The following is a 13,615-nucleotide window of genomic DNA, read 5'->3' as shown; positions in this document are numbered from 1 at the left end:
AAAAGACCTCCAACTATTTTTCCACAGTTTTTTTTTTTCTATTATTGTTAAAGAATGAACAACAGGAAGTATGGGAGAATAATGACCCATCCATTTGCTGGATTTCAATGTAGCACTTCACTGGTTTAAATTGTTGAGTGATTCACATGTAAATATCTATTCACATTTCTACAACTAGTCTGCATTTTTCATAGCTCATGTTTTATTACCAGGGATCCAGGTCCCCAAACAATACCTCTAGGTGCTCAGAGCCCTACTCAAGGCTCACTGTCTTAAAAACATACAACTAGCTTTCACAATGGACTTAGATCTTATGCTGATGATATACATTTGAAGAATGCATAGATAGAAGCACTTTCCCAAGTATCTGTGATTAAAAAATACTTTAATTAAAAGTTTTTCCTCAACCTAATGCCAGCCTCTCTTCATCCTTTAAAGATGATGCTAATGTTTGAAAACTATGACCATGTATATCTCGTGGTCATAGTTTTTCTTGTTTTAATTCAAAGTCTTCATGGCTTCTAGTTAGTTTCACTTTAAACAAAGCCAAATCCTATTCCACTTGCTTATAATATGACAATGTGCTTAACATAGTATTATGGGCTGAACTGTGGCTCCTCAAATGTCCTAACCCCCTAGTATCTAAGTATTTGGAGATGAGGTCTTTAAAGTAGTAAATTAATTAAAACGAGTTCATTAGAGTGCACCCTAATTCATTATGACTGGTGTCCTCAAAGAGGAAAAACTTTGGATATAGACATGTAACAGAGGGAAGATGATGTGAAGACACAGGGAGAAGAAAACCATCTACAAACCAAGGACAGGGGCCTGGAACAGATCCTTCCCTCTAGGCCCTCAGAAACCTTGATCTTGGAATTCCAGCCTCCAGAACTGTGAGAAAATAAATCTCTGTTGTTTAAACTGCTCACTCTATAGAAGCTCTAGCAAATTAATATACATATGGTAGACGTAAATAGGTGCTGAAGGCTAACAGAAATGAATCCTGTTGGAAGTCAGTTTGCTAATGCCTGTGATACTTACCACAAGTTTGCTGGACTTGCACGCAATGACACATAATTGTCACTTCATATAAGTAGCAAATATGAATGAGTACGGAGAATCCTCACAACTGAGTGCTTTAATCTACTGACTTTTGACTTTGGAGAAAGATAGCTGAGTTTTTATGAAGAGACTAACACATTTGATGGTATTTCAGTCTCCCCACTGATCACTGTCGGCAACAAACAAAAAAACGAAAGATGGGAATAAACTCTCAGTCACCTGGATTAAGGCTCCAGTGTCTTCACTGAGTTTGTCATCGTGCTTGAACTCCACGGTCACTGCCTTGTCACAATCGATGGCAGCCATTTCTACATCGGTGGTGTTGTTCATCAAGATTCCACCAAAGAAATCAGTGGCTCTGAAACCTAAAACGAGAAAAAGGGAAATTTTCTCTTTATTTTACTGTTATTTTCTTTGTTGGCCTGTTATTAATTTGAAAAAGAAACAATTATACAAGAGAGACTTGAAGAATTGTATAAACGATAATTACCTGTGCTGGTACGAACCCTCATAATAGCATCAAAGCCTATTTTCTTTTCAATATCATTTCTGAGGTCGTTCAAAAATTGTTGTCTATCCAAGTGCATCTAAAAAATAAAGTCTGATCAATGTCCACCAGATGGCAGTAAAATACTTAAAATAACAGTTCTCATTTTAATCCTGAGGTATTTTTTAAATCCTGATTTGGCATATTTTTGTATATATCTTATGCTTCTTTGGTTAAAGAAAATATAGCATCTTTGGAGACTGTTTCTTAACTTTTGAAACTACAATCTCATCTATTATTTTCTTTCATTTTAAAATTTGGATGAGAAAATCGATTATTAATTGCAAATGGGAAAATTAAGACAGCATAAGTGATCCACTCAGTGGCTTAGGGTTAGAGACAAGGTTAAGACCCAATGTATAATACCCGTTTAATGAGGCTGGGGAAAGGCCTTGCAATTGGGGCTTTTAAAAACTCTGACCACATTCAGAGCTTTGTGAAGCTATGTCAGGAAAAGTAGAAACCCTTTCTCCTAGCCCTGTTAACTACTCTACAATCACCATATTTCTGAAAACTGTCCACATTCCACAACTAAGCAACATTTATATAATATGCACATGTGCACAGTACTGAGCTCAGAGGTCACCCAAGAGAGTAAACAAATTAGCTGAGCTTCTAAAGCTTCTCATCTGACCTTGTCAGTGAAGCTCTTTAGGAAATTCTCACTACTATTTGACACTGACACATGCATCTCATCCTTTCCCCCCAGTCCCAAACACGAAGGGAATGAAGGAGGAAGGGAAAGATGGAGATTACAGACACAATCTTTATAATAATCCCTGTAGTTGCTTACATACAACTGGGTGCTGCCTGCACAGTTCTTGATCATCATTTTTATCTTATAATGTTATTGAATGAAAAAGACTATTAAAGTTTGTGTTGTTGAAGATGAGAAAGAAATGCTATGTAGGATTCAGTTTTGCAACAATTGGAGTAAATATAAACAACTGAATAGCAGCATAGGCAACATTAACACTCTTTTATTATAAAATATTTTACTGCCTGTTTACATCTTATAGGCTTTTCCTCTGCTGGATTATAACATTTCTTTTTTAGTAAGATTGAAGGAATCAGTAATAATTATAAATACATTGAGGTACAAGTAAATATTCCTTATTATATCAGAAAGTACATGGAGTTGGCACGTAACTCAAAAACGTAAAGAAATAGGAAAAAAAAAAAGTAATAAGCTTGGATGATTACACTGCAGAGCACCCCCTGCCTACACATCACTTGGTAGGCTGCTCTTTGAAGCCAAGTCACTACCAGGTAGATGATCACACCAGTACATAGCAAACAACCTAGCAAGAACCCCAGTACAATTCACATATGCCAGGAATGGAAGATGATCAAGTCCTTTTTGGAAAAGTGGGAAGAAAAAGCTTCTATGAAATTTATCCCCCTAGCTGGAAAAGGAGCTAAAATTGATCAGCACGAGAGGCTTCATGTACCTCAATACCCAGAATGTGGGTAGAATGAGTAAGGGTTAGAATTCTGTATGATTATTAAGAGTTTATTTTGTAGAGTGTGCCTGAAAAAACATACTTTTATCCAGAAGTCTTAGAAAGAGTTGTTAAAGCTTTTTCAATTTCATTTCATTTACAATCTTTGGTCTTATCAAGTCCCTTAGTTTATAATATAAATAGGTAACTGGTCTCTATTAATAATTTTATTGATGATTAATAAAAATAGATGATGACTAACATTTGTCATTTATGTTGGAGAACACACCTTCCCAGTCCATGCCTCCATGTCTGCCCAGCCACACACATTAGAGGCACACCCCTGACCCCTTCTCCTTAGGTGAGGGGGAGTGACTCATCCGATTAATAAGTTTGGGAAAAGGAACTGAGTGGGCACAGCTGAGCCTCTTCTGGGTCCTCTTCATAGGAAGGCAGCTTGCCTGCAGGAGGCACATATTTTCTGTCCCTCAATACAGTACGTTTTCAAGGCACACGGATCCACAGGAGAAACTCAAATTGTGCCCACTGTGTGCCTGGGTGTATAAGTTTGTCAAATTCAGGGGTGAATCAGCAAGCCCACCTGCCTGCAGACTCAGGTCCATTACAGTGCTGACATTTTGATTATCTCTTGAATCTCTCTCAATTCAGGCTTGGAAAAGAGAAGTGTAATGAATTGATCCCTAAAATCCCAATAATTTAAAACAAATATGCAGTCACTTCAAAAAATATTATCTTAAGTATATTTTACATAAAATATATTTTCCCCATTATGAAAGCTCATATTGATATTTAACTCTGAGGACGAATGAGCTCATTCTATCACCAAATACTTAGGAAGTATGGAATTGCTGAACCATAAATATATATGGTTCATACACACACACACACACACACACACACACACACGCACAGTCGTCTCTCGTTATCTGTGGGGGACTGGTTCCAGAACCTCCCACAGATACCAAAATCTACCAGATGCTTAAGTCCCTGACATAAAATGTCATATTTGCATATAACCTACACACATTTTACATATCCCTTAAATCACCTCTAGATTAGTTATTTTTAAATTTTTTGTAGAGACAGGGTCTTGCTATATATATAGCCCAAGCTGATTTTGAACTCCTGGCCTCACGTGATCTTCCCACCTCAACCTCTCAAAGCACTGGGATTATAGGCATTGGGCCACTGCGCTCAGCTTACATTACTTATAATACCCAATATAATGTGAATGTTATGTAAATAATTGTTATACTACAGGGGATAATGACAAGAAAAAAGTCTGTACATATTCCGTATAATGCAATATTTTGTTCTGAGTATTTTTGATCCGAGATTGGTTGAAGCCAAGACACAGAACTCTCCTGATAAGAAGGACCAACAGTATACCTTGTTTTCCATCTGCTCTTGAATTTGTATGTGTCATCTACCAGGGAACACAGCTTTTTAAACCCATAATCTAAACAACTAAAATTAAAATGGGAGTACAAGACCAAGGTGAACAAATTGCTGGCATTTACCTGGAAATTGTTATATTTATAAAGGGTTCCTCCAGTGAGCTGAGGAACCAGCCCCAGCGAGGCCACATCCACATACTGACTAGGAAAGAGGAAGAGTGTCACAGAGCAGCCGTGAGCCACGCAGTCCTTGGCCAATGAGTCATAGACATTTGTTTGGGGCTGGAAAAGTATCTGGAAAAAAGATGCAAAAAAATAAAAAATAAAAAATAAAAATTACAAAATGTTTTTGGTTTAAATTTTAAATTTCTATTGAATTCTTACTGATTTTTCAAAATGGAGAAATAGACATTTTCCCATTAAGTGACCTGGGCTAAAGAAACACACTGTGGTCATCATCAGTGCAGTGGCCACCTGCTGAGCACCCAGTCTGTGCCAGGTCCATGCTGTGTGAAATAATTGTGTGTTCAATTTTATTTGATACTCCATCAATCCTAATGGAGCTGATACTGCAGCTCTTACTTTACAGACTTAGATGAGGCAACTTGTGTGTTGTCACGTAAGCACTAGCTGGATCCCTAGAGCCGTAACCTTATCCTTCCCACAGATGTTCCCCTACACTGTCAGGGGTTTTAGGTGAAGACATATTTTGAGATCCCCACACCTGTGCTTCATGCCTCAGGCCTCTGCCTCCAAAGAGTATTGTCAGATGGTACAGTCTAGATTCTTCTTCCACCCTTTATCTTCAATCTGCTGTTTCCCCCACTTCCTCCATTTCTATAATAGTCTCATCATTCAGTCTCTCTTACACTGATTATCCATGAAAAAGTTTGGGACCCTTTATTTTTTTAGATGGAGTCTCACTCTATCACCCAGGCTAGGAGTGCAGTGGCACGATCTTGGCTCACTGCAACCTCCACTTCACGGGTTCAAGGAATTCTCCTGCCTCAGCCTCCCAAGTAGCTGGGATTACAGGCACTCGCCACCGTGCCAGGCTAATTTTTGTATTTTTAGTAGAGACGGGATTTCACCATGTTGGCCAGGATGTTCTCGAACTCCTGACCTCATAATCCACTCGCCTTGGCCTCCCAAAGTGCTGGGATTACAGGCATGAGCCACTGTGCCTGGCCTGGGGCATTATTTTAATTTACGTATTTCAGACATGGTTTTTCTAGGAATATAAAATATTTTAAGTTGTTTGTAATCCAAAATATTCCTGTAATATACAATGCTCTGGACTTAATTTATGAGATTTAGTTTCTCCCCTTTTTTCTTACATGAAGAACACATTGCCTCTTTAACATCTCTTAATAACTGACATATGGATACTCAAAGAGTAACTGTTTACAAAGTACCTTCTCTTTGTCTGTATTAACCAGTTTTTTGTCATCTCTGTTTTTGAGCTTCCCTGGTGCTTCAGCAGTTGGCAAGGAAGAATGGAAGATGAACAGCTTCCCAGGACAGTCTGCTGCCTAAAAAAAACCCAAAAACCCACAGAAAATGGCTTGAGTAGGAACATTTTAAGAGAATCAGAAAACAAAATATAAGTTATTTCTATGAGCTAAGCACTATATTCATTTAATTTAACCCTCATAATAACCTTTGTGTCCTTGAGCAGGCACTATTCTATTTTATAGATTAGAAAACTGAAGCTGAGAGAGGACAAGCCAAAAGTCATACAATTTGTAAATGAAAGAGAGCCAACATTTAAAGATAGGTCTGTGTATCATGACGCTTTAAGAAAACTATTAAAATGATGTATTACAATGACATACTTTCTTATTTAGCCTACAGTACAGTCTTTCAGGACCAGGTAAATCCCATAATATAAAGTAGATGGTAGAAATCCCAGGATGATGATGCAAGAGAAGCTCTTATTTCAAATCTTCAGTAAACACGGATTAAAGCTACAGTGGTATTCTGAGGAAGAATGCATAAGAACGTAGTGGTGGTATGGCAACAGTAGACACCAGGAACCAGCTACGAGGCAGGATGCCAAAAGGAAAAGTGTGGGATCAAGATTATATACCTGCAGTCTCTGGGAAGCAACAAAAAGAAGAATCAAGCTCCATGACAGTCACGTCAGCATTAAGAATCAAGATTTAAAATCTTATTTAAGGAGTTAAGAAGTAACCTACTAAGCAAAATTTCCTGGAATTAAGTATGATTCAATATATTGTCCTTCCAACCCCTGCCTTTCACCAAACCACACTGCACACTGCTCCAGAGGGCTGCCTCTGAAGTGGAGACAATGGCTCTGATCAGATATGTGGCTTTTATCCTTACGAATCCTGAAGAGCTGAGCACAGTAGCTCATGCTTGTAATCCCAACACCTTGAGAGGTCAATGCTGAAGGACTGCTTGAACTCAGGAGTTTGAGACCAGCCCAGGCAACATAGTGAGACTCTGGTCTCTACAAAAATAAAAAGATTAGCTGAGCATGGTGGTGCATTCTTGTAGTCTCAGCTACTCAGGAGGCTGAGGTGAGAAGATTGCTTAAGCCTAGGAGTTTGAGGCTGCAGTAAGCTATGATCGTGCTACTGCACTCCAGCCTAGGTGACTGAGCAAGACCCTGTCTCAAACAAAGGAAGGAAGGAAGGAAGGAAGGGAGGGAGGGAGGGAGGGAGGGAGGGAGGGAGGGAGGGAGGGAGGGAGGGAGGGAGGGAGGGAGGGAGGGAGGGAGGGAGGGAGGGAGGAGGGAGGAAGGAAGGAAGGAGGAAGGAAGGAAGGGAGGAGGGAGGGAGGGAGGGAGGGAGGGAGGGAGGGAGGGAGGGAGGGGAGGGAGGGAGGAGGAAGGAAGGAAGGAAGGAAGGAAGGAAGGGAGGAAGGGAGGAAGGAAGGGAGGGAGGGAGGGAGGGAGGGAGGGAGGGAGGGAGGGGAAGGGGAAAGGGGAAAAGAATCTTGAAGGTTTTCTAGTACAGGATAATGTCCACAGTCCTTTATCTGGGTGGGAGCAGGAAGGGTGAGAAACAGTGAGATGAGCTGCTACCAACATTTACTGCATGCAGCTCTGTGCCACGCTCTTCACACGTATTTTCTTTAACACCCACAACCTTGTTCAGCAGGTACTATTGTTTGCATTTTAAGAATAGGAAAACTGAGACTCATCCAATTTGCCCCAGGTCACACAATCAGTAAATGAGAGCTTTAAAGGCCCTTTGAAGTTGAATCTGAATCTATCTTTCCAGTCTTATTTCCAATATGTCCTTACCCCTGACATCTGCTTGCACTGGAAGTTTTAGCCATACAAGCTTCTTGCTTTCCTGGGATACACCACATGCTTTACACACCTCCATATCTGTGCACATTCTGTTCCCTTGGCCTGGAATCCATTTCTCCAGCTCTCTGCCTGCAGCTGTTATTTGCAAAGGCACAGTTGCAAGATGTGCAGTAAGTGCTACTAATAATAAGGTACTTAGGTTTGTGAATAGCTCTCTTAAAAACAAAGAGCGAGAATTCAAGGTCAGAATTCAAGGTCAGAATCCCAGTGTCTCTCTCAGTGAGTGACATTCTAAACTCTGTGGAGTGGGTCAGAGAGGTGAAGACCCAGCTGACACACTGAGAAGGGGTGTAACCTGGGGCCTGCTGTCTTGTCTCTGCTATGGCCAGTAGTGAGCAAAAATGTGTGTGCTTTGATCTTATTGTTGCATGTATCTTTTACTGAAAATTACTGATAGATGCAGCATTAATAAGAACATAAGGATAAATGAAGAAGCATATGTACGAATCTACAGGTATATATACTGCATAGGAGAAAGAGACTAGCAAGGTTTTGGCCAGTAAAGACACATTAGCTCCAATGACCAAATCAGAGTAAAATTTACAATAATATTGATTATAAAATGTTAAGCATGTTGAAAACTCTGAAATTCTATGACTGTGAATTTATCATTTCTGTAGCTTTTGTTTGTTTGCTTGAGATGAAGTTTCACTCTTGTTGCCCAGGCTGGAATGCAATGGTGTGCTCTTGGCTCACCACAACCTCTGCCTCCTAGGTTCAAGTGATTCTTCTGCCTCGGCCTCCCGAAAAACTGGGATTACAGACAACTGCCACCATGCCCGGCTAATTTTGTATTTTTAGTAGAGATGAGGTTTCTCTATGTTGGTCAGGTTGATCTTGAACTCCCAACCTCAGGTGATCTGCCCACCTCGGCCTCCCAAAGGGCTGGGATTACAGGCATGAGCCACCATGCCCAGGCCTGCAGCTTTTATTATTATAAAAATACTTTTTAAAAAAATTCAAATATCAAAGAGGGTATAAAGCTTTAAACAAGTCTACCTTCTCCTCAACTTTTCTTGCCTGGCCTACCCAATTCCTGTAAGGCATTCACTGTCAAAAATAATATTCATTTAGATATTCTCTACTCATATTAATATTGCCATTTTATACTACAGCAGTAAAGAACATGGGTCCCACCTGCCACGATCAGAATCAGCTATTTTATTATCTGAATGACATTGGACAAATTACTTAACTTCTCTAATTCTCAGTTATCCCACGACACAGGCAATACATTAAACTATACAAAATATTGTTGGGATAATTCCATCATCCAGTACACGGTATTAATCATAATTAAACATACTTGATTATCTTGTTAATATTACCTACAGTAGGCTGGGCATGGTGGCTCACACCTGTAATCCCAGCACTTTGGGAGGCCCAGGCTGTCAGATCACGAGGTCAAGAGATCGAGACCATCCTGGCTAACACAGTGAAACACCGTCTCTACTAAAAATACAAAAAATTAGCCAGGCGTGGGGCGGACATCTGTAGTCCCAGCTACGTGGGAGGCTGAGGCAGGAGAATCGCTTGAATCTGGGAGGCGGTGGTTGCAGTGAGCTGAGATCATGCCACTGCACTCCAGCCTGAGTGACAGAATGAGACTCTGTCTCAAAAAAAAAAAAAAAAAAATTACGTATAGTAAAACTCTGAGGGGAAAAAAAAAATTCAGGGCCCACAAGGAAAAAAGGTCTATATTGTTTAAAAAACAGTCATATTTATTTATTTTTTCCTTATAAAATGGTTAATTTTAGATCCATAATTTCATAAACACACCACTATATAGTCTTTTATAAGTAGCAAATTAATAAAAGATAAAGCTCCTATGTGTTAAATGTTTTATTCCCTACAAAAATTTGTGTTTTCACCAAAGCCTGACTTTGCCTATAGGAGCGACTCATACAGAATTAATGAATACCACATATCATTCTTACCATGGCAGAAAATAGGTTGAGAGAAGCTGGCCTGGAGAACTCATAGTTTGAAATTCAGCTCTGACACCCTTTCCTCTGAGAGACATGTTATTAACACCCTCGACAGAGCTTATTATCTCCATCTGCTCTTCTTTATAGAAAAGACTATTCTAGAATTAATTAAAGGCATTTGTATCACAACTTTAAGTATTCTACTGTCTTCTCTTGTAGATCAAGGGCTCCCTGAAAAGGAAGGACCTTGATTTTGTGTTTCTCCAACCCCCATTGAGACTACCACTTTCCATTCTATGGTGCTCCATAAACCATTGTGCAAGGAGCATTGTTTGTGATGCATTCCCCTGCAATCACATTTAGTATGTATTATGGATAATTGAAAGATAAATTCCCCCCAACTCGTCATGTATTTTAAGCATAACCACTGAAGGTCATTTTCCTATCATTTTTTTTTCTTCTTTTTTTTTGGCCAAATCTTACCCCCAGCTTTATGGTGGAAATAATAGCTAACTCAGAAAACGGTTCTTTGGCCAAGTTAAATGACAATGCCAGCACTTCATGTATAGTTGAGTTATGAAGGTCAGATTTTGAAATAAATGCAGATTTTGAAAGACTATGTGGGGAAAAAAGTGCTATGAGTACAAGATGTTATGGATATGGAAGCATTTACAACAGAAAAGAGTACACTGAAGCCTTTAGCTGGATATTTCAAGGACTTTTTGAAAAGACACATAAGAACTTTCCAAACAGTTGCTGTTTATCTTCATGACAAATTAGCAGTTTTTGTCTACTCTGTTTGCTTCAAGAAGTTTACTACTCCTGATTATATATAGATTTTACTTGGCATCTAGCTGATAGAAAATAAACCTATAATTCAAATAGGGGAGTACAGTTCTGAGATGTTTTCACTTGAATACACAATAAGAAAGCTTTCACTTTATGTTCTTTCTATTTCTACTCCCTGTGCACAGGGGATGAGACTCTCATCTCTGGTCTTCCGGGCAGAATATCCTGAGTTAGTTGGCTGACCAGCCACAGTCCTGGGCTTTCCAAAGTTACTCTTTGCCCTTCTCCCACCCCCATTTAAAAAAATATAACCAACGAACATTACGTTTTGTATTACAGAGTTACATCTCTTCCAGCACACTGTGAGCAGCCTCGGGGCAGGGACAGTAGCGGAGCATCACGCAGCCTCTGCATGAAACTGGCACTGGGGAGAACAATGTTTACTTTGCCAGCAGGGACGGTAGTAACTGCCATTGACATTACGTCCAACAGTGTCACTTTGTAAAGGCAGTTCCTTATCTATTTAAAAAGAGTTACGTACCTTTTATAAAGATAGTTCATTCTACTTTGTAAGAACACTATTATACTACACATTAACTTTGTATTTATGAAGTTATCATGAGTTGTTATATATTTAGATATGTTTATTCTCATTTTTAAATGTCAAGGTAAAAATATACATTACTATAACAATAAAATTGCAGATATAACAAAAAATAAGATGCAAAAGATATGAAGAAACATCACATCGGCTGAAAAGAGCTGGACTCTAGTAAACTGGCTGATAGCTGACCATACTGATTGCTGTAGTCGTTGGACTGCAAGAGCAACTTTGGAGAACATGGCTATTAAGAACATAGTGCTTTTCATAATGTATCATAATTAGTATCAAATTTCAGATACATAGAATGCATGTACACAATGTGCTTTATATATTTTTCCTTGTAAGCTGTCAAGCAGCCTCTAGACCTCTTGTGGACTACCAGTGTGGAAACCATTGTTGTAAGACAGCATTGTTCCCTTTTAGAAATGAAATATGGGGTTGAGCTGGGACTCTACATTCAGATCCTCTGGCAGCCTGGGCTGTACAATTCTACTTTACTATGCTCTCTTAATTGGTGAAATAGTAGCTAATGAATATCTACTCATCCTTCCTTTCACACACTAATCCATGAACGTAATATTATTCCCAGTCCTGACTTCTTAGAGTAGAAAGACTTGTATGGTGATGTATGACTTATTGTGTACAGGAACATTTACATATGCATTTCTAGATAACTTACTGGAGGAGAGAAGAACAACAAAAACAACCCTTTCAAACTGAAACAGAAGGTACTTGTTTGTAGTAACGTGGAATAAAACAAATTCCCTTCTTTCTGAAGACCAACCAATTATTTGTTTGCTTCTGTTAGGTGAGCCCTAATATCTTCAAGTTGCTTTATGATATAATATTTATTAATTTTTATGTTAAATTAACATATATTCTGAGACTTTTTGAGTGATACCCACAATAGCCTTTGATCCCATAAATGAATACTCTTGCAGATTAAAAAAACCCAACAAGAATCACTGTCTTAGAACCAAGTTATGCATTTAGATAAAAAATTATGTGGGAAGTGTTTCATAAACTCAGTTCTGTAATACAGTCGTTGCTGTTATTGTTGTTATTACTAAGCAGTTTATTTTAAAAGTTAATTTAAATTTAGCTTTAACAACAACATTTTAAAATTAATTTTAGAAACTAGCTGTCATGGCCAAAGTGGTTTGACTCTTGTGTTAAGGTAATAATGATGATTTAGAGTGAGGGTTTTTTTTTTTTTTGACATGGAGTTTCGCTCTTGTTGCCCAGGGTGGAGTACAGTGGCACGATCTTGGCTCACCACAACCTCTGCCTCCCGAGTTCAAGTGATTCTCCCACCTCAGCCTCCTAAGTAGCTGGGATTACAGGCATGTGCCACCACGCATGACTAATTTTGTATTTGTAGTAGAGACAGGGTTTCTCCATGTTGGTCAGGCTGGTCTCGAACTCTCAACCTCAGGGATCCACCTACCTCGGCCTCCCAAAGTGCTGGGATTACAGGCGCGAGAGTGAGTGCTTTTTAATCATTATGGCTTCTTCAGTTTACTGTCTTCATTACTATGAGAATGATCAGAGTCATTTTGGGCTCTGCTTCCCAACTGAAGACATGGCCAACCTCTCATCTGCTTCTGGCAATCAGCATGCACATCTCTGTCATTGGCTGTCACAAGACCTTGGCCTGGCATGTTTGAAAATTCCATGGCTGTGGAGGGTGATATGGTAATCTGGTAGATCTGATACTGTTGGACTAACTTTAAAATAGACCATATAAAGTTCATATAAAAGCCAGAGGGAGGAGCTAAACTGGAAATCCTGGCAAAATGAGTTGCTCAGATGCTAACAGTGCTGGAATGGACACACTGGGGGCAATCTGTGGTTTTGGCCGTTTCCTCCTGAGATTTGAGTGGAAGTTTGGAATAGCCTCTAGTGACCCACGTGTTTTAACGAAGACTGTATTTTCTTTCATAAATGAAACTTTCTTTCTTTTTGTCTCTCTGTTTTTAAAATTTATTTACTAGTAATCGGAAGTGGCTTCTTCTCACCTTTAGTGCTTCCATGCCAGCCTGGATGACAGGAGCGAAGACAGTCTCATTTTCATTAGAGTCTGCAAACATGTCTGGAATCTGGTCCAACAAACTAAAAGACATGAGTAAGCAAAAGGTTTGAAATGTTTAGCATATTTTAATACATTTCAAGCATTAAATCACTGACATTTCAAGCCTAAACACATATGGTATTTATTTGACACCAACACCTATAGGTAATTTTCCTTAGGAAATGATATCTTAGCATGGCTTGGCACCAAAATCTATGATTTGAATGGAACATTTACAAAATCACTCTTTGTAGATATTTTTTCTATTCACTGCATTACTGATCTCTTAGACCATAAATTCTTGGAACAGTGGCTATATCTTCAGTTATGACCATCATCATTAATACATTCATCCACATACAGGAAGTAGCTCCCTTGCAGTACCTTTCCAGAAAAAGAGGAAGAACCGATAGG

At 39.1% G+C, this 13,615-nt stretch overlaps 1 protein-coding gene across 4 annotated transcripts in view; it reads right to left on the bottom strand.

The window, feature by feature from the left end:
• Positions 1–13,615, bottom strand: part of SEC24D (SEC24 homolog D, COPII coat complex component) — a 113,058-nt gene that overhangs the window by 16,566 nt on the left and 82,877 nt on the right. For all 4 annotated transcript variants that reach the window (XM_050792335.1, XM_050792337.1, XM_050792338.1 and 1 more), the window contains exons 13-17: positions 13,149–13,242; positions 5,885–6,001; positions 4,593–4,763; positions 1,553–1,649; positions 1,282–1,427 (exon numbers count right to left, since the gene is read on the bottom strand). In XM_050792335.1, the coding sequence (XP_050648292.1) occupies positions 1,282–1,427; positions 1,553–1,649; positions 4,593–4,763; positions 5,885–6,001; positions 13,149–13,242 (625 nt within the window). The remainder of the gene's footprint in view (positions 1–1,281; positions 1,428–1,552; positions 1,650–4,592; positions 4,764–5,884; positions 6,002–13,148; positions 13,243–13,615) is intronic.

Source organism: Macaca thibetana, chromosome 5, assembly GCF_024542745.1.
Source record: "Macaca thibetana thibetana isolate TM-01 chromosome 5, ASM2454274v1, whole genome shotgun sequence".
Classification (NCBI taxonomy): Eukaryota; Metazoa; Chordata; class Mammalia; order Primates; family Cercopithecidae; genus Macaca; species Macaca thibetana.
The sequence above is the reverse complement of the archived record's forward strand: the minus strand, read 5'-3'. Positions and strand labels throughout refer to the sequence as shown.